We start from the raw sequence: 23810 nt of genomic DNA, 5'->3' as shown, positions 1-23810 counted from the left end.
AGCATTACTGCAAAGAGTTTCTAAATAGACTTATAAATGTAGGTATAAAAATGAATACTTTACATGGAGCTAGGAATAAGACCATGCTAGTAGAATTCCTCCTATTTACATGACCTCAAACCTTGATTAAAGTGTAGTACATTTACTAGTCAAAAGATAGACTGAAAAGTCTCAGTTGTGTACCTTGCTTATGTCTGGCCTAAGGTCAGGGTTTACTTGTTAAGTGTTGTGCCGTATCTGATCTAAGAGCAGCCTTACTAATCGAGCAAATAATTACTTTTTCCCAGTCTGTCAAAAGTATTACCTCATCATATTTGTCCAATTCTTTGACTACCAGCCCAGAAGCTTTACCAGTGTACAGATAAATTTTGAGTCAGATCCTTGTGAGCATGGGTTATGGCTGGTTTAGCAGTGCACACACCCAACCTGATGAAACACATCTTTAAATTTCATTAGGAAGATCAAATAGATGCAGACATAGATGCCAGCCACATCCTCTGCAGCATTTACAAGGCATTGAGCTTTGCAATTTCCATCCAGGTTTAACATTTAAGAGTGGAAGAAATACAAACCTAAATCGCATATACTTCCATCTGATAGCTTGTTTCAGGTTCATTCTTAGATAGTTCTGAGATGGTGATAGCCAGTTACCTTGTGACAAATTTAACAGATCCTCAGTATTCTTGAAAAAGGACCGTTCAGTTGCAGCTGTTCTAACCAGAATCTTAAAGGCATTAAACTGTAGGTTACTCTTCCATTCACCATCACCCCATAATACTAAAATGTTTCTTGCAAGTTTAAAATGCCATTTTTAGTATGTATTTTGGTTTTTTTCACATAGCTCTTTCCAAATTTTTTTAATGACCCAGAAAGTGAATTTTTCACCTTCAAACAATATTTTCCTAACTGGCCAAATTCAAGACTTAGTTGACTAACAGGCATACTGTTTGGAATCCCAGCGACGAAGCGAATGTCAGACAAAATCTTGTTTTCTAGATCGGAGACACTTTGCTCCATATGTAGGTGATCCGTAGGTAATTGCAGGAATAAACATCACCTTCAATAGGTCTAGGGCAGAATAACCCTCTGAAATATTCAAATGATTGTATTCTTTCTGTAGCTGGAGTTGCAGAAACTTGCACAATTTTGAATTGTTAACAATTGACTTCTATGACCCAATTTTCTGTTCTGCCAGGTGCCCAGATGCAAACGAGTCTGTCAGTTAAATTTGCTGTCCACCAATCCACCACAAATATGTAAAGTTGGATTTACCAAAATGCACATTCTTTGTTTTGTTCGAATTTTAGCTCATTTTGTTAATTTTATGGATGGAATAATGTGAGTGTCCACTGTAATTCGATGTTAGTGTGATCAAGTAGTACTGCATGAGCTGCATATGGAATGCAGGTATATGTACAATACTTTATTTTGTGGGTGGGGTCTTGTTTTCATCGGGGCAGCTATTAAGCCAGAAGTATAAAGGTTCAAAAGAAGTGGTGCCGTTACTGAGGTGCTGTTTCCGATCTTCATCTTTACCCAAAAGTCTGTATACTGCAAAAGGATGGCTGAAAACAAGGCTGCTGGGATGACTCATGCTCATAGGTTCCCACAAGGAATTGCTCTGTTTACTCTATTAAATGCAGTCAAATTGAAGTTCAAGTAAGAGCATATAACGAGGCACCCTGTGCCCACGCTTTTTGGGCCTTAAAGTTGATTGCGATGATGTTATCTAGTGTCTTGGAAATCTTGGAACCCATTCTTAAAGCCTGTGTGATGTAATGATAGAATGTTCTTAAGGAGACCCAGTCCTCTAATTCCTCTAATAGTAACCAAGCATGGATTATTTCATCTTTATCTAGTAATGCAATAGTTCTATCATTTTGAGGATTGCTTACACAACCCTTATTTTGTATGGATATAATATTAACCCCTTCTTTGAATCTGGGATTTGTTTTCTCCACCAAAAGTGCATTATTCGGATGCAACAGTGGACCTTTCCATTGTTCAGAATTTTCTAAAAACTGAGATGAGTACATCCTAAGGCCCTTGTGGCTCTATTGCTTCTAGAGGCAGCTGTAACCCTGGTGATCATTTCTGCTGTGATGTCCAAATTCGGTGTATAAGGCAACAAAGTAGGCCCGATTTAACCTGTGGGCAATACTATAGCTCCGATAGATGTAGCTAGTCTTCATGTTTCCGCATTGATGTTATTTAATAATTCTACTTACTCTGGACCACAAATTACTCCCCAGAACTTTAATGTGTCTTGTAATACTGTCAGTTATTCATGTTGTGCCACTGTTTTGCTTCTGATGTTACTTTTTAGGGTCGAGCGTGCAAGCACTCTAGCCTGCTGTTATCTCTCTGTGGACTTTTAACCACGCCCACTGCACGCCTATCAGTTTTGTTGGTTTGTGAGCTTGCCTTTTAAAAATCGCTTAATTTCATTTGTGAAAAGCATGCATACATCATGCCTTTTCCCGATGTTCAGCACTCCTTGAGTGCACCGGCCAACTACTGAAAACATACAAGGCTCCACGTTTTTCTCATGGCTTCTAGACTACTTTTTATTTTCTACGCAGCGCAATCTCGCTGGGCAGTAGTCAAGCACTTTGCATGACATTGACCCTGTTACATAGATAATTGCATAACTGCTGATATGTTTGACTGTGAGTGAACTTCTGTTTCCTTTTGTGTGCTCCTTCACGCTCATGCTCATGGTGTGGCGCTTTAAATCGGCTTGCTTATGTACAACTGTATTACTTTTTATTTTCAGTTTGTGGCAAGAAAAGTCTGGTTAGGACTTTACAACGCTAATAGCTTAAGTCGAGCAAATGCAAGACCCATTGCATTGCAAATGCTTGTTCTTTCCAGCAGTTTGCTTTATTAGCTGCTCTTAGGGCGATTAATTCTTGTGAGAGGATAAATTGCATGTCTGGGCACAACACTTTGTGAGGCAATTAAGCTCTCCTTTCATGGATCGCAAAGCAGTTATATACCATGTATAGTTAGCAAACTTATTTTGGTGGTTCTGATTGCTTATAGATTTATTTTCTGTAATTACGTAATAGTCCAGTATTAAGAGGTAATTTTCCAAATGAATAATGATGATGCTTTCATGGCGGGATTGCATATATTCTTTAATAATTAGTAAGTAAAGCAGTCTTCACCATTGATACTTCCCTCTGTGTGTTGCTGCTTTCTGATATTTGTAGATTAATATTATCATCCTCTAATGGGTTGATCTTCATTTTGTCATCAGGGTTTAGGCCCCATCCGATTCCTAAGATTGGCATTATGCGCAACCTCAGTTCCTGGTGTGGTGATCGGATATTCTTTATCTTTTTAATACCTAATTTCAGTTTCTTGCATGCCCATATGTATTCCCAATACCAGCTCCTCTCACTACCTTCTTCATTTCACCCCGTGTATTGCTCTGGAAGAAGCACTATCCCATTCTTTTAAATAAGGATTCTTTTTCAAATATCTCTCATCTTTGCACCAAGTAGCTTCCTTTAGTCCCTCTTTTCTCATTCTCCAGTTTAGGACTCTGTTTCTCTGCCTCAAAGGTGCTTAGAAAGGATCCTTCCTATATAATACGATTCTGTGGCTACCCAACCAGTAGAGTACAGACCCATCCCTAGACCGTGTGGTAACATCCCTCCCACAAACCGCATTCAGATGACTCTTTGTTTTAAGCCCCCACACACAAGCCCTCTTTCAACCCCCTCCCCACACTTCATGTCTAGCCAATCAGCGTCTGCTACTCTTTCAAGTAACTACATGAAATACCCGAGGTAACCACAGATTTGTAGGGCTTTTCACATTCCTCTGGAACTACTTGCTGCTTTGTGTTCACTTAGCCAATTAATATGAGTGAATTACATACATTTCTTAAAGCATTACCAATTCCACGTCTTTCATATAAGGATATAATTTCGATTTTAAAACATTTTACACTTCCAGAATGAATTGATACGAATAAGAACCTAGCTAATGGGAAGGCCTGCGGGCCAGCTGGATACCCTGTTCAGTTTTATAAGATCTTCATTAATGAAGAGAACCCACTTTTTTTTTTTTTTTTTTTTTTAACATTAGCTAGTTTTATTCTTGCTTGTGGGGTGGTGGGGGCAATCCTGCCCTTCTTGAATGACAGGGCAGTTTTCACCTTTTTAAAGAAAGATAAAAATCCTGTTGAGCCCAGCCCTATCACTCTCTTGAATTAATGATTATAAGATCTTAATGAAACTATCTCAGTTAGGTTCAATAAGATAATTACCAAATTGGCCCATAAAGATCAGAATGGCTTTATCACAGGGTGTTTACTTCACATCAACACAAAGTTTTTAATGGAAACTTAGATGTGTTTAATACAAAATAGATCCTGGCAGCAGTACTTTTACTAGAAGCTGAAAAGCTTTTTGATTTGGTGGCCTGAGAAACTATCTTTGGTATTTTAGGTAAATTCAGGTTCCCCCAGTCCAGTCATTAAGACTCTAGTTGGTCTGTATCAGGGAGCACCTATTAAGCTGATTACTAATACATCAGAGGCAGGCAGTTTTGAAGTACGTGGAGGAACTAAGCAGGTATGGCACCTTTCACAATTTTGCTCACTTAATTTGTAGAACCGATGGCCATTGCAATTTGGATAGATACTAGAATTAACCCCCCAAATTCATGGTTGGTTGTTTGGTACATTTTTCATGGAAATTGGTTTCTTATGGATTCGAGATTTTAACATAAATCCTTTCTAAAGCATTTACGACTGCAGTCAAAGACAGAATTTAAACTCCTCTCACAAAGCAAATAAGGGAGGAAAAAGGCAAACTGTTTCTCAAGAAAAAGTGAAAAGAACAAGTTATCTTACTTTCGGATAACTCTGTTTCTTGTAGAGACCCTATCTAGCTGCAGATTCCTCACCGTTTCAATACTGCCCAGTCATCAGTCTGGATCCGGAAAGATTTCAGCAGTACCTCTGTGCACCAAAAGATGGAGCCTTGCGGATCTGTTCAGACACTATTCCACTTCAGAAGTGATGTGTGGGACACATATAGGCCCCATTCCCACACAATGATGTGAGTTGTTTTCAAGACTGTCTGCACCCCCGACGCAGAGCCCCAAAAGCAAATTGGTAGGCGGTGTGCAGATTCCTAGACTTGGGATCTTATTAACAGAAAACATCCGGTCACAGTATGGGGAAGATGGGATAGTCTGTGAGGAATCTGTGGCTAGATTGTCTCTACCAGAAAGAGTGTTAGTGAAAGTAATTGACTTATTCTTCTGCTAAGGATTTCTAATTGCAAATTCTTCACCTTTTGAACAGATACCAAAGCAGTACCTATTTGAGGTGGGTCTGTGGATGGACTCAAACCAGAAAGTCTTTTTGCATCAAGCGAGCAAAACGCCCCTCTCTGTGAACTGGACTAGCCAGGTGATAATGCTTCTTGAATAGGTGGAGGGGCACCCACATAGCTGGCTGACAGATGCTAGAACAGGGACACCTCCTGCTAACGCAGTGATTGCAGCTTTGGCTCTGGTTGAATGAGTACACAATCCTTCTTGAGGCAGGTTTTTAGGCAGTGCAAAGATGCTTGTGTTGAGATCGATCCAGCAGGAGATAGTTCTCTTCTGCACTGCCTTGCCTGTTTTGACTTCAAAGAACCCCACAAAAAACTGATCGCCCTCTTGGTCTTCCTTGGTATAACTGATGTAGAAGCTCAGCGCTCTGTTGGCTTCCAGGCAGTGGAGTCCACCTTCCTCCTTATGGAGCTGAGGCAGCCATAGAATGCCTGCAGGGTGATGGTTTGACTAATGTGGAATGGCATCACATCTTCCAGCTGCAGCTGTCTGGGTTGCAAAAGCCACATTGTTTGGGAAGAATGTGGCGTTTGGTGGATTGACACAAAGAGCTTGAAGCTCTCTCATTCGACATGCCAAGGTAATGCTGATGAGGAACATAGTCTCAATGGTAAGGAGCCATAACAGACAACTGTGAAGCAACTCAAATGGAGTGCACATCAGGTAAGTCAGAACCGGATAAGGTCCCGTTGCGTATAACAAAGAGGGTAGGTGAAACCATGTGTTGAAGACTTTTCAGAAATTAGATCACAACCGGTGACTTAAACAATGATGGCTGATTTGGCAACTGTAAGAAGGCTGAAAGATAACCCTTAACTGTGCCCAAAGCAAAGCCTTGCTAGGCAAGAGACAAAATAGACAGAACATCAGGTAACTTGACATTAGGGGTGTCATTCTAGCATGTGCTGCACCACGCCATAAATTTGTCCCAATGACCGGTGTATACAGTTTTCATCGAGGGATGCCTATATGGCAAGATTACTTCAACCACATCTAGAAGAAGATAGAAAGGTCAAAGGTGTTCAGCTGTTGCTGCTCATCTTCAATATGAAGTTGGAGAGGTTGAATGCCTGAGTGCAGAACATTGCAATGTTCTGTGACAGCAGGTCCTCCTGGAGGGGTAGGCTGATCAGAGGACATATGCATCTCACCCAGAATTTTGGATACCATACTCTTCGTGCCCAATCTGGAGCAACTAGGATGACTTAGACTTGTTCTGTCCTGATCTTCTTGAGAACGCAGGGCAGGAGTGGTTTCAGTGAAAAGGCATACAGGAGTTCTCAATTCCACTTGAGACAGAACGTGCCTCCATGTGAGAGATCCCTTGGAAACTCCAACATACAGAAGTCCTGTTATTGTGCATTCTCGGTGGTGGTGAAGAGATCTAGCCAAGTTCTCCTCATGCATGGAAGAGACCTTGTGCCACCTCAGGTTGTAACTGCATTTTGTGTTCTGCTAGGCCTCAATGGCTGAGCTTGTCCACCCTGGCATTCAATGATCCTGCCACGTCGTTCACTACCAGGAAAATTCCTTTGTGATCCACCCATTTCCATGACTCCACCCTCTTTAATGCAGTACCACATAACAGTGGTGTTGTTCGTTAGCACCCCTACCAACCTCCATTTGATGAACAACAGGAAAGCTTTAAACGCCAAGCCAATGACCCTCAGCTCCAGAAGCTTGAGGCGCGGCTATGAATCCACTGGAGGCCAAAGGCCTCTAATCTCCACCTCTTTCTGATGACCTCCCCAGCCCAGAAGCGATACATCCATCACCACTGTCAGCTCTGGGTGGGGAAGGGAGAGGGTTCTTCCATTGACCCAATTGCGGCCCAGAAACCACCAGTGTAGATCTTTTGCAGTCTCCTCCAAAATCTGAACGTGATTGTAGAGGTTCCTTTTATGTTGGGGCCCACAGGTACTTCAGATTTCACTGCTGAGCCCATATATACCACTTAGCATGGTCAACCAACAGGATGCAGGAGGCCATCAGTCCCAGCAGCTTCAGTTTCGAACTCACTGAAATCGAGGACTTGCGCTGAAAGTTCAGGATCATAGACTGAATGTCCTGGAAACTCTTTCCAGTGGGAAAGGCACAAAACCAAACCGTGTCAGGAATGACTGCGTTGAAAGGAAAAGTCTGAGAATGAGTCAGATGTGACTTTGGTATGTTTATAGTGAACCGCAACGATGACAGGAGGTTTGCAGTAGTCTGGAGGTGTCTAACTGCATCAGGTGAGTCCACCTTCAACAGTCATTCGTTGAGGTAGGGAAAGACTGGCACCCCAGATCTCTGAAGCTGCTCTTTCACCACCGCCATCACTTTCATGAACACCCGGGTGGCACTGGTGGAACCATAGAGGAGCACAGCAAACTGGTAATGCTTCTGTCCCACCACGAACCAAAGGTAGCGCCAGTGGGCCAGCAGTATTTGATTAGGAAAATAGGCGTCTTGCAGATCCACCACCACTATCCAAGCTCGGGGGAAAAGCAAGCCTGGGGCAGGGAGAGCATCTTGAATATTTCCTTTTGGAGGAAGGCGTTGAGTGGGAGCAAGTGTAATATAGGCCAAAGGCCTCCATCCTTGTTGGGTATGAGAAAGTAGCAGAACTAAAATCTACGCCCTACTTCTAGCACCAGCATCTCTCTTCATCCCCTTTGGCCAAAAGAGTTTGCACTTCCTGTCGCAAAATGGAGTGATAGTCCTCTGGCCATCCTTGGAGGGAGGCGGTGAAACGTGCAGCAGGTAAGAAAGGGAATGGTAGAGCATACCCTTGTGAACTATCTGCAGGACCCACCTGTCCAAAGTGATCACCTGCCAAACCAGAAAGAATTGCTGGATTATGCCTTCCATCAGGTGGCTGTGCTCATTAAAGGCCCACTAAGAGGTTTGGAATGTGGGGCTGCATGGGGAGGCGAGGGGCTTTGGTGGAATGGGCTGCATGCTGACCTTGGCCATGTAGCAGTGAGGACCACACAAACTGCTGGGAACCCTGAGGGGATTGGACAGGCTGGTGGTAAGGGTGCCTCATCCAAAACCACAAAAGGAGTGTTGGAACTGGTGTGCTTGGCGAGGAGGGACTGAACCGCCCAGAGAGGGAGCAGTAGTCCTGCCCTCTTTAAATTGCTCCAGAGCAGAATCGGCGTGTCCCCGAAAAGCTGCATCCTATCAAAGGGCATGTTAATCAGGGAAGACTGGACATTGCCGGAGAACTACGTTGATCAGTCATGCATGGCAACACTGGTGCCAGCAGCTCGCCTGATAGAATTTGTGGGGTCCAGGCCACAATTTGAATTGTGAACTTGACAGCACTGCAACCATCCTGAATTGCGTGAACTTGAACAGGGCGGAGGTCGTCCCAACAGGCAGCTGGCGATGACAGAGCAGAGTGCCAGGCTAGTCGATAAAAAAGACCTATTTGCTGAAAGCTTCCACTCGCTTAGATTCCCTACCAGGGAGTCGTAAGGAACGTGTTCTGATTGGACCGACTTTAGAGGCTTCTTTCACAAGGCTGTTGGGTGAAGGGTGCCAAGACAGGAAAGCAGAATCACCAGTTCCGCCCTCCATATAGCGTAAGAGGTGGATTCCTCTGTGGCTCGTCTGCGGAGAGAAAGAAGAGCTGTGTCCGGAGAGATAATGAGGCTCCTAGCCTCCTCCAAGTCCTCGTAACAATTGGCATCATTACAGGGCAGGCGAACGCATCACCCTGGTCATAGTCATCAGAAGAAGTGCCATAGAGGAGTACGAAGTGGGTTGCCTCCCTTGAGGGGCTGGTATATAGAATGGAAGAAGAGCCACCTCTGGTGGAATCGGGTGCAAATTCGGTTGAGGCCAGGTCCACGCCAACTCAACTTCAGAGACCGTGATAAGGTCTTCTCCTCAGACGTCACTGGAGTCTGCATTGGTGTGGAAGAACTTTTCAAGTTTCATGTGTCAACAGTGGGGGTCGAGAATGATGCTGGAGGCAAGATGGATTCAGTAGGGTCTAACTCGCTCTCAGGGAAAACCCGCTGGCTGTACTCCAGATGGTGTTGGTGGTGGGTGGGGGTCTCAGTTCCTTGGAGCCTAGAGCTGGGGCCAGAGGGACTCTGTAGGGATCTGAAGAGCTGGTGCATGGAAGTCTTCGATCTGAAATGGTGGGGCACCTGGCCCTGGAAACTCTAGTTGTGCCAGCACAAGTTATGGGATGGGCTCTGAAGGCAGCAGACTTCAGGAGCAAGATCGAGAAGAGTGGCGCGCCCACTGGCCTACTTGGGTGAATGCGAGTGCTGTGAGGGAGCGTAGTCCCACTTAGATTTTTTTTGTGTGTTTCTTTTTGGATTTACCTGGTGACTTTAGGCCTGATGAAGACCGACCTCGTGAGCTGCTCTGACAACTCCAGGAACGAACCGTGGATGCAGACCGCAATTTGGAGCAGCCCCAACAAGGAGCTTTCTTATGCTTGGCCACATACAGCCTTGCCTCGTTTTCCCTGATGGCCCCTGGGGCATCTATGCACAGTGGGTGCAGGCCTTGAAGTCATGGCTTGACCCCAGGCACCACTGGTGGGAATCTGGCACAGTCCCTACAGGACATAAAACCTATAGTTTTTTAGAGTGACATCCCTTTCACACTGGAGAAAGATTGATGTAAAATGTCTCTGGGAGACATGAAGGGAGCTCCGGATCCGTGTCTGGTGGCCAGAAAGAAAGGAACTGACGTCGGCACAAAGGAATGGCACCTATAAAGGCCCGAATGGCGTCCTTGCAGAGGTGCACTGTGCCACCTTCCAGCATGCCGAGCAGAGGCAGACAGTAATTTTATGAGGGGAGGAGGAGGTTACACATGCACACTTACACCTGATTCATACCCATTCATTCACATGTGCACTCACACACCCATTCACAGCACTCACTAACAAATATACATACATTCATACATGCATGCACCAGACAAAAAAAACTTACCTCAGCAGCTCCGACAGGGAAGCCTCAGACGTCCCAGGAGGGTTGGGACTGTTGCCTACCTTCATTGGCTGACCTAAGGTCAGCCAGTAACGGAAGGCAGCAGTCCCAACCCAATCCCACTAGAATGGGTTGGGGGTCAGTGAGACTGCTGACCTCACTCTGTTACCAGGTGTCATTGATTGACATTTGTCCAGAGGCGCATCGGGGCTTAAAACTGAAGCACCCAGGTTCGAAGCAATCGTTGATGTTCCCCCTCGTCATGGAGTGTGGTGGGCCTTAAGGCCAGGCTGATGAGGTCACGCCCACAGAGCTCTGACTTCTTCAGCCCAGCAGAGTTCAGCTCAGGCATCCAGGAGTCTGCACATTTAGCGCATGTCCAGCTCCTGGCTGCCTGACCTGAACCAGAAGAGTATCTGTCAGGCAGACTTTTGTTCAGCCTAACAAATACTCTACACGTCAGGAAAAAGGTAGGGTGGCATGGTCCCTCAACCCTTATAGGTGGGCTGGTGCAGAGGTACTGCTGAAAAGTTTCTGGATCAAGTGTGATACCTGGGCAGTATTAAAAGGGTGAGGAATCTGAGGTTAGAAGTCAAAAACATGTGGACAGGATTAGAGCATGTATACCTCAGTAATTGTTTGTCATAACACTAGGATGCTCTTCATATCGTGACATTATCTGAAAGATAAACAAATACTAACCTCTGAGATAGGAAAACATGCAAGCTATCTTGCATCCTTGCATTAAAGTAAATAAAGAATGATATATCGACCATCGTGTTGATGTGCCCATCTGTACAGCCAGATGGGTGGGAGCAATGTACTAATAGGTGTCTTATCTAGCCGAGCTTCCACCTTCGCCTGCCTGCACAGTGGATTTGTCTCAGCGTTGTGCTTAAGCATCAAAGAACCCTTTCCCAATCGAGAAACCAGCTTGCATCTTTGTATTTGAAATTCATGTTGTTAGAACTATGAAACAGATAATTTCCCATCTTGAACATATGTAACAGCAGCATCCCATCAAATAGGCTGCACGTTATTGTGTAACTCGTTAATGCAATGGCAACGTTTCTTAACACGTTGTTAAAAACTGATGATTTTAAAATCTATCTTAAATTATTGCAGGGTTTTGTGGCCTTGCTTTAAAGGTGCCTCCCTTTACATGTCTTACTTCATCTCACTTTCACCAGTTTGTTCATTCTCATTTGGTTCATGCATTCGTAGGCAAGGATGATTGGATATTTAGCCATACTTGGGTAGAGTTAGGCGTAAAAACTAGCTTACATGAAGGCCTTTCTGAACACTTTTCAGTGTGCTCGTGGGTGAGTATCTTTACTTTGTCTTATGGTAACCCCATATCCCACACAAAAGGCTCTTAGAATCTCACAGACATAGCAGACGCTTATTAATATCGAAGACTGCACTGAGAACATGGGGTCCCCTTTGAGGAAAATAGTCACCTTGGTTTTTCTGAAAGTGCCACCATGAGGGAGTGGCAAGAAGCACCTTGGTGAGGCATCAAACCCCCTTAGCTCATTCTTTACCTTTGCAATAAAACCACGTTATTCAAGCTGATGAACTTCTTACAGGTGTGTTAACACGGATAGGCTGCACCCCTACTTACTTTAAAAGGGTGCATGCTATGAAGTTCTTGGATCTCTCTCACCATCCTACCAAGTAGTGTTTTTTGTTATGATCCTTGTTAATGAGCCTTGTTTAATACCTTGGTGCAGTATTTCTAATCCAGATGAAAAGCAAATCAGTACAAATATGAACAATTATCCCAGGCTCCGGCCCATTTATTAGCTGTAGTCCTGACTGCGGGATATCTAGGACGTCATTTGAGGTAAAAAGTAAATGCTGGAGATCTGGAGTCACCACTGGTAACATTGCCCCTGGAGGAGTGCCCTTTAACTGTGAGTGGTAGTTTAATACTCTTTTCTGCTTGTGTAATCATATAATATTGACCAATCCACCTTCTTGGATTTCAGCACTGCCTCCCCGAGACTGTGCCGCCAGTCGCTGGTGCTGGACAACTCGTCTTCGACACTGAAGGGACCTTCTATTCCCTCGCCCAAAGTTCGATGGCTCTCATCTTCTAACCCGGAGGAGGAGGAAAGAAAAGTGACTGGACCAGCTCAAATCCAACTCAGTGACAGTTGTGTAAAGGTGAGGAGTGATCATGGATGAGGAATGTAGAAGGAAGAGCTAGAGATCAACTGGGTTTAGAATGGAAGAGAATATCCTCCTATACAACCGACTCCAGCTAAGAACACAATTAGTGTGATGAGCACATGATCTGCAGTTACAGGGACCTGGTCGTAGTCCTGTGCCGTGTCCTGTGCATATCGCCTCTGCCTCCATTAGCTCCAGGATATATGACCTCTGACGATTCCACGTGGGCCCAGGGCTTGGCAGCACCATATTGCCCTGGGGCCCTGGTCTGCAGATACTGGTTCAGAACATGTTGTATGGTTATGATATGTATAGAAGTACCGCTTCCCTTTGTTTTTCACATTTTTGTTAGGTGTAGAGCCCATAGACACTGAGATTCTTGGTTGCACGAATTTTGAAAGATAACAATAATTTGCATATTGGTTGATAAATCGACTTCCTAGTTCACAAACACCAGAGCTGAAAATTCAGGGCTTTTTTAATTGAGTTTCCGCTGTGCCCTGGTGTATCAATCTAATCATACCCATATTTCCCCTACTGCCCAGTTCTATTTACCATCTATGTACAACCTCTGCATGAGGACACCCAGTTGTTTTTTTCCTATCACTGGTGTTGCTTCTGATGGTAGGGGCGCAAATGAGTAAGTTTTACCTTTAAAGTGAGGGTAGAGACACTCTAAATTCTCTCAGCATCTCTAAAAATTGAGCTCGTGCTGGTGGTCTTATAGGTTGCTATTCCAAAACTTTGATCTGAGAATGAGCAGATTACGGAGATAACATTATTTTTTATTATATTCACCAACAAATTAGTAAACTTAGCCCCTCGTCTGTCTTTTAAAGGTCAAGAGAATGCCTGGACAAACCGTTGTTGCTTCTACATCAGATTGTTCAGTAATCTTCGACCCTTCTTAGGGTTAAATGGTGAGCCACAGTTGCCAGTGGCATCATAGTGTCTCCTATTGGTGACTGCTGTAGTTTGTTTTCTCAAGCACCAGAGAAGCCAATTAACCGACTTCAAAATATTCAAAATCTTGCAGACAAAACGGTGGTGGGTTTGCTAAATAGCCTAATTCTTCACCATACGCTTACCACAATGTCTCATGATGTTAAGAATGAAGTTTAGATGTTTGATGTACATGCGTAAGTTTTTGTGTATCCGGGAGATCCTAAGCACTGAACCACCCTTGTGTCTCTGTTCCCCTAGCAGGGCGTTGAGGTCTGCTCAGAGCAGGTATCGCATGTGTTTGTCCATTTGAAGGCAGTACTATGACGACTGTATTGCGGAAGCTAGATTGGCTCACTTTGTTAAGAAAGCCTTCACCTCTCAAACTCTTTTAAAAGAGACTAAACACACATATTAATTGGCAGCTGTTTGGAGTGTGGGATACAGACCATTTTACCTGTGCGGCTACCTGGTAAATCAATGGAAAATGTGATTGCTAGGCCTCTTCACACTCCCTGATTGTTTACTAAGTGTACATGAGCGTGTTTGGGTAGCATGAGGTGGGCTGCGTATGTTGGGGTCTCCTTGTGCATTTTTATTCCCTAAAGCCAAGTGTGTTTCCTAGGGTTAGTGGTAGTTAGCTGTCTCGATTCTTTCTGTACGCTAATCTGCACCCTCCTTAGATTCCTCCTCCACCCACTGGAATTGCCAAATGCACTGTGTGGAATCATAAGCGAGGAAAAGATCTTCTGTTGCACAGGGCTAAAACCATACGAGTTCCAGCAGTTCAGAGTGTGGTCGGCCTGGATAAAGCAACACCTATATAAAGATGTCATACAAGTAATTCCGAGGTGCACAGCCCTCACAGGAGGTCATGGACTGCCTGTCCAGTCCTCGCATCCCATGTTTTGCTAGCCCAACATACACTGAGAGATTCTTCAATCTCTGAGTCGCAATCTCACCCGAATACCGTTGCTAAGGGTTTGTTATCCACTGAGAAGAAAATGCTATCTGCATATTCAAAGGGGTGAGGAAAGTTGTGGCGGCAACACAACACCTTAGTGGCCAGTCAAGGTTGTGAGTCACTGCACCTGTTATGTGAAAGTTTCACCTCCAGCAACCTTGAAGGCATAAGGCTGAATCGACAGTAACATGGTTCCTCCAGTTAGTGGCCCGTCACGGTTGCGAGTCCCTGATCCAGGGCTTGAAGGCTTTCTATCCTATCTCTCATACAGAAATGAGGCTGTGTGACTCCTCCTTCCCCACTCTTCGAGTGGTAGCCCATCACCCCTCCCGCACCCTCTTCCGACACTCATCCCTCCCAGGTGACAGCGAGCTGCAGAATTCATTTTTCACACGTTTGCCATGGGGGGAATGACAGTCACATAAATAATGATAACAGTTAAACTATGGGTACTTGTAACAATACATTTACCTCAGAAAGATGTTAAGTGTGACCTAAGGCTGCACTTGGGCCATCCCAGTGGGAGAGGGTCAGTGGGTGCAGGGTGTTACAGCGGTTGTAAGGTGGGTGTAGGGGAAGTGAAGCATCTACATGGAGTGAACAGTGAGTTATGCAGTTACTTTGAGGGTTTCATTCCGTACTGCTCTCCAAATTAAGCTCCTAGTCTCTTGAAGTGTCATGTTCCATCTGAGTCCCTACACCTCAACTCCACCCTGGAGTGGAGCCTTTTCTGCTTCCTACAATCCCCTTACAAAGTCCAGTGTGCTAAGAAAGTAACCTTTTGAATTGGAATGCAGTCTCATTTTAGGCCTCACAACCTCCTTTATCCTCTTATCTGTAAACATAAGCGCTTAGAAACAGGTTCTGTTGAGATAGCGAGTGCCATAAGTTATTGACAAAGACTCCTCAACAAAGTGTGCAATTAACTGTGGTTAGCACCCAACCACCACTATTGAATATAGGATAGTGAACATTTAGCCATGGCACTGCTGAGACTTGATTCTTAACCCTGTTTAACCACTTTTCCAAAATATGCTGGCTGGGTAGTCTGTATTTATAGTACAGGCAGGTTCAACAGCACACTGGCTTTTCTTTGGTCAGAGTAGTTGATGAGTCTTTGGAACCACATTTGTTGTGTAATGAGCAAGATGGCACATTAGGGAAAAGAAAGCCTGTTTTTTTTAAATTAATATCAGGCAGTGACAAACTGTTCGCTGTTGGGTAATTCCTTTGAGCACATTTATCTGCTCCTTTTTGTAACAGAGATCAGAAAAAGTTAAAACAAACTAACCACTACTAATCTGCTAATGAGTATGTGATAAGACAACAAGATTGTAATGAAGCAATCATTTGATTTTACCCACAAGGGAAATAACACCAAGTCTCCTAGTTCACTTAGGGAAATATGGTGTAGTGAGAAAGTTAGAACCTTGTAACAAAAACGCCCCTGACACAGGACGGGAATCCGTGAACTATGGCATCGAGTAAAAGTGAATATAACCGGCCGTAGTACAAGTGAGACATTGTCAACACGTGTGAGAAATTGGCCCAGCGGGACACATACAGGAGAGGGAGAGAGTGTACATGGGGCGAGAGGCCGATGTTCATGGGCCCATAGCAGCAGTGTCCACGTGACCTTTCAGTTCTGCTTGTCGGTTTCATCAGGGCAGCTTTGAAAGTGCTGATCAGCCTTGTGTTTATGCAGCGACTCCGTGAGATCAGCGATGGGACGGATTTTCTGCGGCTGCAAGTGGAAGGCGGTGGCTGCTCTGGATTCCAGTACAAATTTTCCTTGGACACAGTGATCAACCCCGACGACCGGTAAGAGTTCGCCCTCTGCTTGGGTGTGGCGCATGGGTTACGGTTACTGCTAGGAACGGATTGATAGCACGATGGTGGTGTGGCTGTATTTGATTAGTTGGTGCAAGGAACACATCGTTGCTGCTTGGCAGTAGTTCTCAGTAGTATCTGGAAAGGGAGTAGCTCCCCTGTAGATACAGCTGCTTTGTAGGGCAGTCTGTTCCACTGACACCTTTATCAAAGACTTATTTGAGCAATAGAATACATAGTGTCAGCCCATTGCTTATGATTGGGCCTGGTCTAACTCACTTCGCTGCTCCTGATATTATGGCTTTCCTTCCTATTCTTAGGATTGTGCCGCCCACAGAGCTTTTTGGTCTCACGTGTTTTGATTGGATAGCATGTATCCTTCCACCTTTGATGTCAAACCTTGTATTGGAGTGCATATGACAGACTATTCTCTCTTCCTCTTTATTGCTACCTGTTTTCGTCAGAAGCTCACAGACCTCTCATTAGTCAAATATGCAACTCTCTAAGTGCCCACTTGCTCCTCTGCCCCCTTATCAGTATGTAACCTTTTTAACTACTGTAAGATTGTCGCCCTTGTGTGACCATGTGGGGGGCGTCTTTGAATGTGTTTTTGTTATACTTTACGAAAATCCGTTCAAAGATAGCCGCCACAGCTGTGCACCTGTGGCAACTATGTTTGAATTAATTTTCTTGAAGCATAAGAAAATTCATGCAAATATGGCTGACACACATGTACACACGTTGGCCATCTAGGAGTGAAAACAAGCATTGGTAAATCCTTTAGGTTTCAGCTGTGAGACCTTTCAGCTTTGCCAATATTTGTTGGATTAGGGAAAGGGGCATACAATTGCTGGGGCCCTAAAGCACAGCCAGTGCCTGACAGTGAAATTTGGGGCATGTCTAATACCTGGGGGTCAGACTGTGGTGCACAGTTTAATGCATCTCCTATCTGGCCAACGGGTCATAGCAGAAAGCTGTTGTTGGAGGGGTAAATAGGCCTTGCGTTTAGCCACTGCCTGAGGATGAAACAACATTCAACCAATTCCGTGACGAAGGTCATAATATACAACTTCTTCCTGGGGCTTGGACATGAGTGATAGAAATGCCTTTGTGTGGGACACAGCTTAGCCTCTGTCTGAATATGGAGCACATCAACTGCATTGAGCCAATTGCTGCCTGGTGCTCTTTCATTATGAGTGAAGCACTGTCCTTACTTGTGTAGATAGGATTGGCTTCTGAGATCTGTTGTTTGAACACATGAGTAACAGCATGCCTCCATCTCCCTTTTCTTGCCAGGTAGTAATGTTTGCTGCCTGTGTCTTAGTATATAAATTTCAGTTTTACTCTTGTGCCTTTCGTTTATAGGGTCTTCGGTCCAGATGATGCACGACTGGTGGTAGACTCGGACAGTCTGGAGTTCGTGAAGGGTTGCATGGTAGATTTCAGCCAGGAGCTGATTCGAAGCTCCTTCCAAGTGATGAACAATCCTCAGGCTGAGCAGGGCTGCTCCTGTGGGACTTCTTTCTCCATCAAGCTCTGAGGCAGCCATCCCACTGTTTTCATACTACATCTGTCCTAAAACCCTCTGTTGCTAAGAAAAGCTTCATACTTAGCAATATTTTTCCACCAGTACCTGAAATAACTGATCCCCAGTGTGTAGTTCCCCCCCCCCCCCCCCCACAACTACACCCTCCCCCCCACCCTCCATCAGCTCCCTGTCCTTCAATCTGCGATATCCCCATCAGACACTGCCATGGGAAGTGGAATCGCTCATCTCTGCAGAACCTTTTTAAAGACCGTACTATTCAGCAACAGGTAACTCCGAGTCTGGAGGCCTGCTGTGACAATCTCCTTTTTAGTGATCAACTCATGTTAATAATTAAGTTATTCTTAGCTGAAAATATTAATGCCAAAGTGCACGTTTTAGCTTTCATATGGGATATGTATATACCATGTGGCTGCCTGTTTGTTTATATGTTGAAAGTGCTAAAGAAAACCCTTACACTTTACTGTACAGCTTGATTAGGAGTAGATCTCCTTTACCTTTTGCTTTCTGTTGAGTGGTGTATCAGTCTTTAGACATATCCAGGAAATACCCATCACCTCTCCATAATCCCTACCTGTTCCCTAAGCTCTCTGCTCTGTCCCACCTCCCCTACTCTTCATTTCTACTGCCCAAACCCCTCTACAGTGTTGCAGAATCCTTGTTCTCCAGACTTCTATCCTGGTCCTCACCATTCTCTCCTGAGGCTTCTTAAGTTAAAAAATAATAATGATAATGGTTGTACAGTGCACATCGCATACTGAATTGTCACTTACCATTATACCTCTATCATAAATTCCTCCCAAACATTTGTTCTACACACTTGCTTTCCACTTCATCATACCCTTGCTGTATTGCTGCAGTTTTCTTCTTTGCTTTTACTGTTACGGTGGCTACTACCTTAATTTAATGAATAGGCTTGATTCTTATCCTTACAATGACGTCTGAAGTTATTTTCTTCTCTACTCTTACTCATGCCTTCTTGTCACAGCTGTTGACGCCTTCTTGCCTACATCTTTTCCCCCTTTGGGCTTGGTGTCTTCTTCTCTAATGTGGATGCCTCCTTCCTCCTCCTTTGTCACAAAGATTCCCAACTTCTTTATGCTTACGGCTTTCTCCCATTGATTTCTGCTCCCTCGGTTGTGGAGTTATTGTCTCACCACCTGCTTCATTCTGTAGCACCAGTGTTCCCAAGTTGAAAACTGACACCCCAATATATCTTGGTGGCCATAGTGCAGCCACATTGCTATTTATTCATGAACGCAGTCTGTGTGTCTACAAATCTCAGCTAGACTGTATGGGCCTGTAGTACGTTTTCAAGCCAGCAAGCTTCTATAACCACTCTGATGACATCCTCTGAACCAGCATCAGAACCAAGTAAGTCCCCCCTCGCTGCTTTCTTCTCTTTCCATTAGCACAATTTCTCCCACCATTTGCTCCCTTCTCTCTAAAGTTCTCTGTTTACGTTTCAGTATGCATGTACACCCACACCTTACATCACTCACCGCCGTAGCAAAAGCAGGTTTATAAAGTGAGATGCCAAAAATTGTGCTTGTCACCTAATAGCTACTCTTGAGAATACAAGCGGACATTAGACTTGGTGACTGAAACCCAAAACTCTGATCTGTTATGTACTAAGAGAAGGTCCTTTATATACTCAACACACTGCTGCACCACAGCATCAGTCTAACAATTGCAGGCCTGTAGGATGTGCCCTTGATAACCAGACCTATGATGTGGTGTTACAGTGTGCTAATTAAAGCAGGTCCATATGATGTGCCCCTAATATTGAATTGGGGGACAGATCTTTAGCTTGTGACCCAACACCCACGTCCTTGACCTCAAGTTGGAGTAGTGGAACACAATCGGAACTTATTCTGCTGCCTCAGTCTTCATATGCGGACTGTCGATGTTCCTTGATGTGAAAATTGTATATATTGTATTATTTAAAAGCAGTTTATTTTTTGAAAATAAATCTTTGTATGTTGCCAGTCTTCTAGCTGGTTTTTGGTTCCGTTTTCTGCTGGCCCCTACATAACTTTTGTGTGTTGTATGAATTGATAAGAGCCTTTTCATATTAATGATCGCTAACGGCTTTACAGTAGTGAATCACTTTGCATGCTGAACTCCTACTACGTCAGCCTCGCTGAGAAATCAGCTTCTCTCTTATCCCGCAGAATGAAAGCAGACCATGGCATTACCAAATAGGGTTCGGTTGCAACTTGGTCGGACAAAGGGTTATGGGGCTTTAGTCCAGACAACTTGAAGAAAGCATTTGCTGAAAAACCTTTTTTATAGTGGGAGAATTCTTTACTGTAGCAGGCATTTTGGTTGTGGCATGGTTCTGCATAGCCTTTGCATGTTTTACTGATTTTCCAGTTGGGGATATCCAAGTCTCTCTCAAGAAAACAACTAACTTGTAGTCAGCACTTGAACTATAATCAGGGGGGAGTCACAATCCAACACAGATAGTAGAATAGCCTGACTAACACAGCTATAAGTATCCAGACAAGGTTTAGCACCGAATGGATTGACCCTCATTCTACAATGCATCTTGTAGTAAGATCTTAGAGTCAAACCATCTAAAGCATGTAGAGTAAATGAATAGTCAAAGGAATGCTACAGGGACACGAGTCAGGAATCTTCATTTTCAAAAGTGCAAAGAACGTGATGTTTTTAATTATTTTAAAACTTGAAGCGGCTTACTTGTGGTCCTAGTTCTCCTTCATAGTTATCTTCAATGAAGTCATGAATGTTACATTTGTGTACAGGACACTTTAAATCTAAAAATATTTTATTCCTAAAATGAAACTTTTTCTCAAAACTTCGTTGCAGCACTCACCTCTAAACTGCTGTCTAATACTGCTCACAAATTAGGAGAATAATAGCTTCCCAGGCTTAACGTTAGGAAAGTATATAACCACTCTGTCCCTTTAAGGGACCCAAAGGATCCCAATCCCATGATGACTTTTATTGGCAGTTCCTGCTCAGTCAATTCTGTTTTCAGCTTATGAGGGTGGGATCTTGGACCGCTGTGGGTGTTGTTTTAACCATTTTTACCCAGAATTTGTGTCAGAAAACACTTAGCATCTTGAATCGATTTCATTTGTCACTAGAATGCACGTAGACTTTCTAGCCATTTTTTCAAGTCAGAATATCTTCACTTTTAATTAAGTGCCCTTCATCTGGCTCCTACCAGGTGTGTGTGGTTTGCGTCCCAGTTTTACTTTCTACCACTGAATGTCAGGTTTAATTAAAAAATGTCCAAAACAATACTGAAGAATTGGGTAGGTATCTGGCTGGGAGGAGAGTTGGAAGATCTCAAAGCCAATGACAAGAAAAAAGGTGAAATAGCCTTCAGGGAAGAATCCTCTTCTGCTGTGACTCAGCCTTCTGCCCCAAAGGACTCTTGAAGAGGGGGATCCAGGGAGACAAAAATCAGAGAGAAAAGAGAAAGAAATAGAATTGTTGTTGGCAGTTTCAACTCCATCGCTACTGTTCACAGTTGATGATCTTAATGTTGGCTATAAATACTGAGCTGACATATTTTTCATTGGGAGCAGGATTTCTTTTGACACCAAAGCAGTACTATTGCTCAGCATCGAGGCTCCTGAGATTAAAACGCCCAATTACTTTACAGCATCAAGACATTTAAGGTTAGTATCAATCTGTGCCACACCAATCAATGACAAAACTATTGATAATGACATATTGTAGGAGGCTGGCCTGGTTTGCAGTAGGTACCTTGGATACTTACACCTTATACCAGGTCCAGTTATACTTTTTTTTTTTAAACATGTTTTTATTAATTTCAAGGCATGTCATACATTGTCATTCGTTGGGTATATTAAAAAAACACTTGTCATAGTACATAATACACAGTATTGTACATTTGTAGAGTTGTCACACAAGGTTCCCCACATGTGTATTTATTTTAGTTAGCATATTATATTGTCAGTTTACGTCAATTAAATCATTTTCGCCCAATTTAACTCTAAACATTTAACATTTCTATTCTACTCTCTACTTCTAACTTGACATCTTAGTCATGTGTTTGTAGGGGGCATTAGCTGCCGTGTAATGAACTTTAAGTGTTTATCTTTGTCTCCTTGTCAGTATGTTTATGTTATTGGAGAACTTTTCTGTTTCAATTACTCGTGTTGGGTGATCTAGTTTGTATAGTTTACTTCTACTTGTGCTGGGTTACTGCTATCCAGAATCTTGTCTGAACCACTGCGGCCATTTAACTGGGAGTTTTCTATATCTTAACCTGAATCCCTTCCTCTTTACAGATTGTTGCAAAGGTGTCCATCAGATCATCCCAATCTTGAGCCATAGGATAGCCTCTCATTCCTCTACTCTCCTCCTGTCTGAGGGCTGCACTCTTCACCCCTCCCCAGTCTAGTACTTCTGTACTCATTTGTGTCACCGTGGGGGCGATTGTGGCTTTCCAGCACCGTGTTAGCAGGCATTTCACCAGTATAAGTGCTAGGTTTATCAGCCTTGGGAGCACTTTCCTTTTTCTTGGGCGCAGGAGTACTACAAGCAAACAGACCTCCACTGTGCAGTATATAGTGTTTCCTGATAGTTTTCCTAATATGGTATGCACTCCATGCCAGTAGTGGGCTATACCCGGACAGCTCCAAAGCATATGTAGTAGCCCCGCCTCTTCTACCCCGCATCTGGGACATGCTGATGACACTTCAGGGTACAGTATATGTAACTTGTGTGGTGTGCGGTATGCCCTATGGAGTATGGCATATTGAATAAACTTACATCTCGTGTTACGTGATATTTGACCAGGGTACTGTAGCATTGTAGCCCACTCTTCATCCAATAACTCTCTGTCAATGTCTGTCTCCCACCTAGTTCTGAGTGCCGTCAGGGGCTGTAACAAATGAACTCTGAGTCCCTTGTAAAGCCATTTTATTGAGTGGCTACCATGGCCTATGGTGTGCATAGTACGTACAAGATCACGCGTAGGGGGTTCTATGTTATCCGGGGACCAGTGTTTTTTTACGTAGTGTGTGATATTGGCATGTAGAAGGAAGAGCGAAGATGATAGGCCGTGCTCATGTATATAATCAGTATGTGTAAGCAAGCGCTGGTCTTTAAACAGTGAACAGACTGTGTCTATTCCCTCCTGTCTCCATCTTTGTATATGGGCGCAGGTTAGTATACCTGCAATAACTAGTAGTCCCAATAGCGGTATATTAGGAGAGTAAGGGATTGTGTTAGCTGTGTATTTAAGCAACAGTTTCCAATACCGCAGGGCCACCCTTAGTAGGAGTGGTATTTTCTCCGGGGCTCGGGATCCTGGACACAGCAATGAATGTATGCTGCCTTTGTCTAGCATTGCTTGGGTGTATTCTATTTCCTGTAGGTTTTGTCCGGCCAGCCAGTATGCCAGCCATTGGAGCTGGCCCGCCACACAGTAGGCCTTAAAATCTGGTGCACCCATGCCCCCTTGATCTACAGGCATCTGCAGCTTGGCCAGGCTAATTCGCCCCCTCCTTCCCCAGATAAGCTCAAGCAACATAGAGTGAAGTGCCCTAAAGTGGGTCTTTGGCACTTTCACTGGTAAATTCGTAAAATAGTATAAAAGGCGGGCAACATTACCATTTTGGCCAATGCTAGTCAGCCTGCAATTGATATTGGCAATGTTATCCAGAACTGGATCTGCGGTCTAAGTGCGGTCATTGCTCTGCCTAAGTTACTTTCAAGCAGATCCGTCGGGGTACAATAAATTTGTATACCGAGGTATCGGAATGTATCTGCAGCTACCTGTAGTTGTTTCTCACCAAATGTCATTACACTACCCACATCTGATCTGTAAAAGGAAAATGCTATAGATTTATCAAAGTTTATGGCCAGCCCGGATAATGGTGTGAACTTCTGGAATATCTGCGCAACTGTATCTGGGTTGTGTCGGAGATCTTTTATAAATAATATAATGTCATCTGCGTATAAGGATACTGCATGCTGCTTATTCGCTATGTCTATTCCCCAAGACTCGCCATCTTGTCTCAACAGTTGCGCCAAGGGCTCTATCGCC

General features: G+C 43.9%; 2 protein-coding genes across 2 annotated transcripts in view; one reads left to right on the top strand and one right to left on the bottom strand.

The window, feature by feature from the left end:
* ISCA2 (iron-sulfur cluster assembly 2) overlaps window positions 1–19754 on the top strand; it is a 41611-nt gene extending 21857 nt beyond the window's left edge. The window contains exons 2-4 of the mRNA XM_069208489.1: window positions 12293–12470; window positions 16088–16203; window positions 17578–19754. Coding sequence (XP_069064590.1) covers window positions 12293–12470; window positions 16088–16203; window positions 17578–17752 — 469 coding nt within the window. The 3' untranslated portion in view covers window positions 17753–19754. The remainder of the gene's footprint in view (window positions 1–12292; window positions 12471–16087; window positions 16204–17577) is intronic.
* Window positions 19755–21041: 1287 nt separating this feature from the next.
* AREL1 (apoptosis resistant E3 ubiquitin protein ligase 1) overlaps window positions 21042–23810 on the bottom strand; it is a 708282-nt gene continuing 705513 nt past the window's right edge. The window contains exon 20 of the mRNA XM_069208486.1: window positions 21042–21163. Within this exon, the coding sequence (XP_069064587.1) occupies window position 21163 (1 nt within the window). The 3' untranslated portion in view covers window positions 21042–21162. The remainder of the gene's footprint in view (window positions 21164–23810) is intronic.

Source organism: Pleurodeles waltl, chromosome 9, assembly GCF_031143425.1.
Source record: "Pleurodeles waltl isolate 20211129_DDA chromosome 9, aPleWal1.hap1.20221129, whole genome shotgun sequence".
Lineage (NCBI taxonomy): Eukaryota > Metazoa > Chordata > Amphibia > Caudata > Salamandridae > Pleurodeles > Pleurodeles waltl.
Note: the sequence above shows the minus strand (reverse complement) of the source record. Positions and strands in the feature narration are given on the sequence as shown.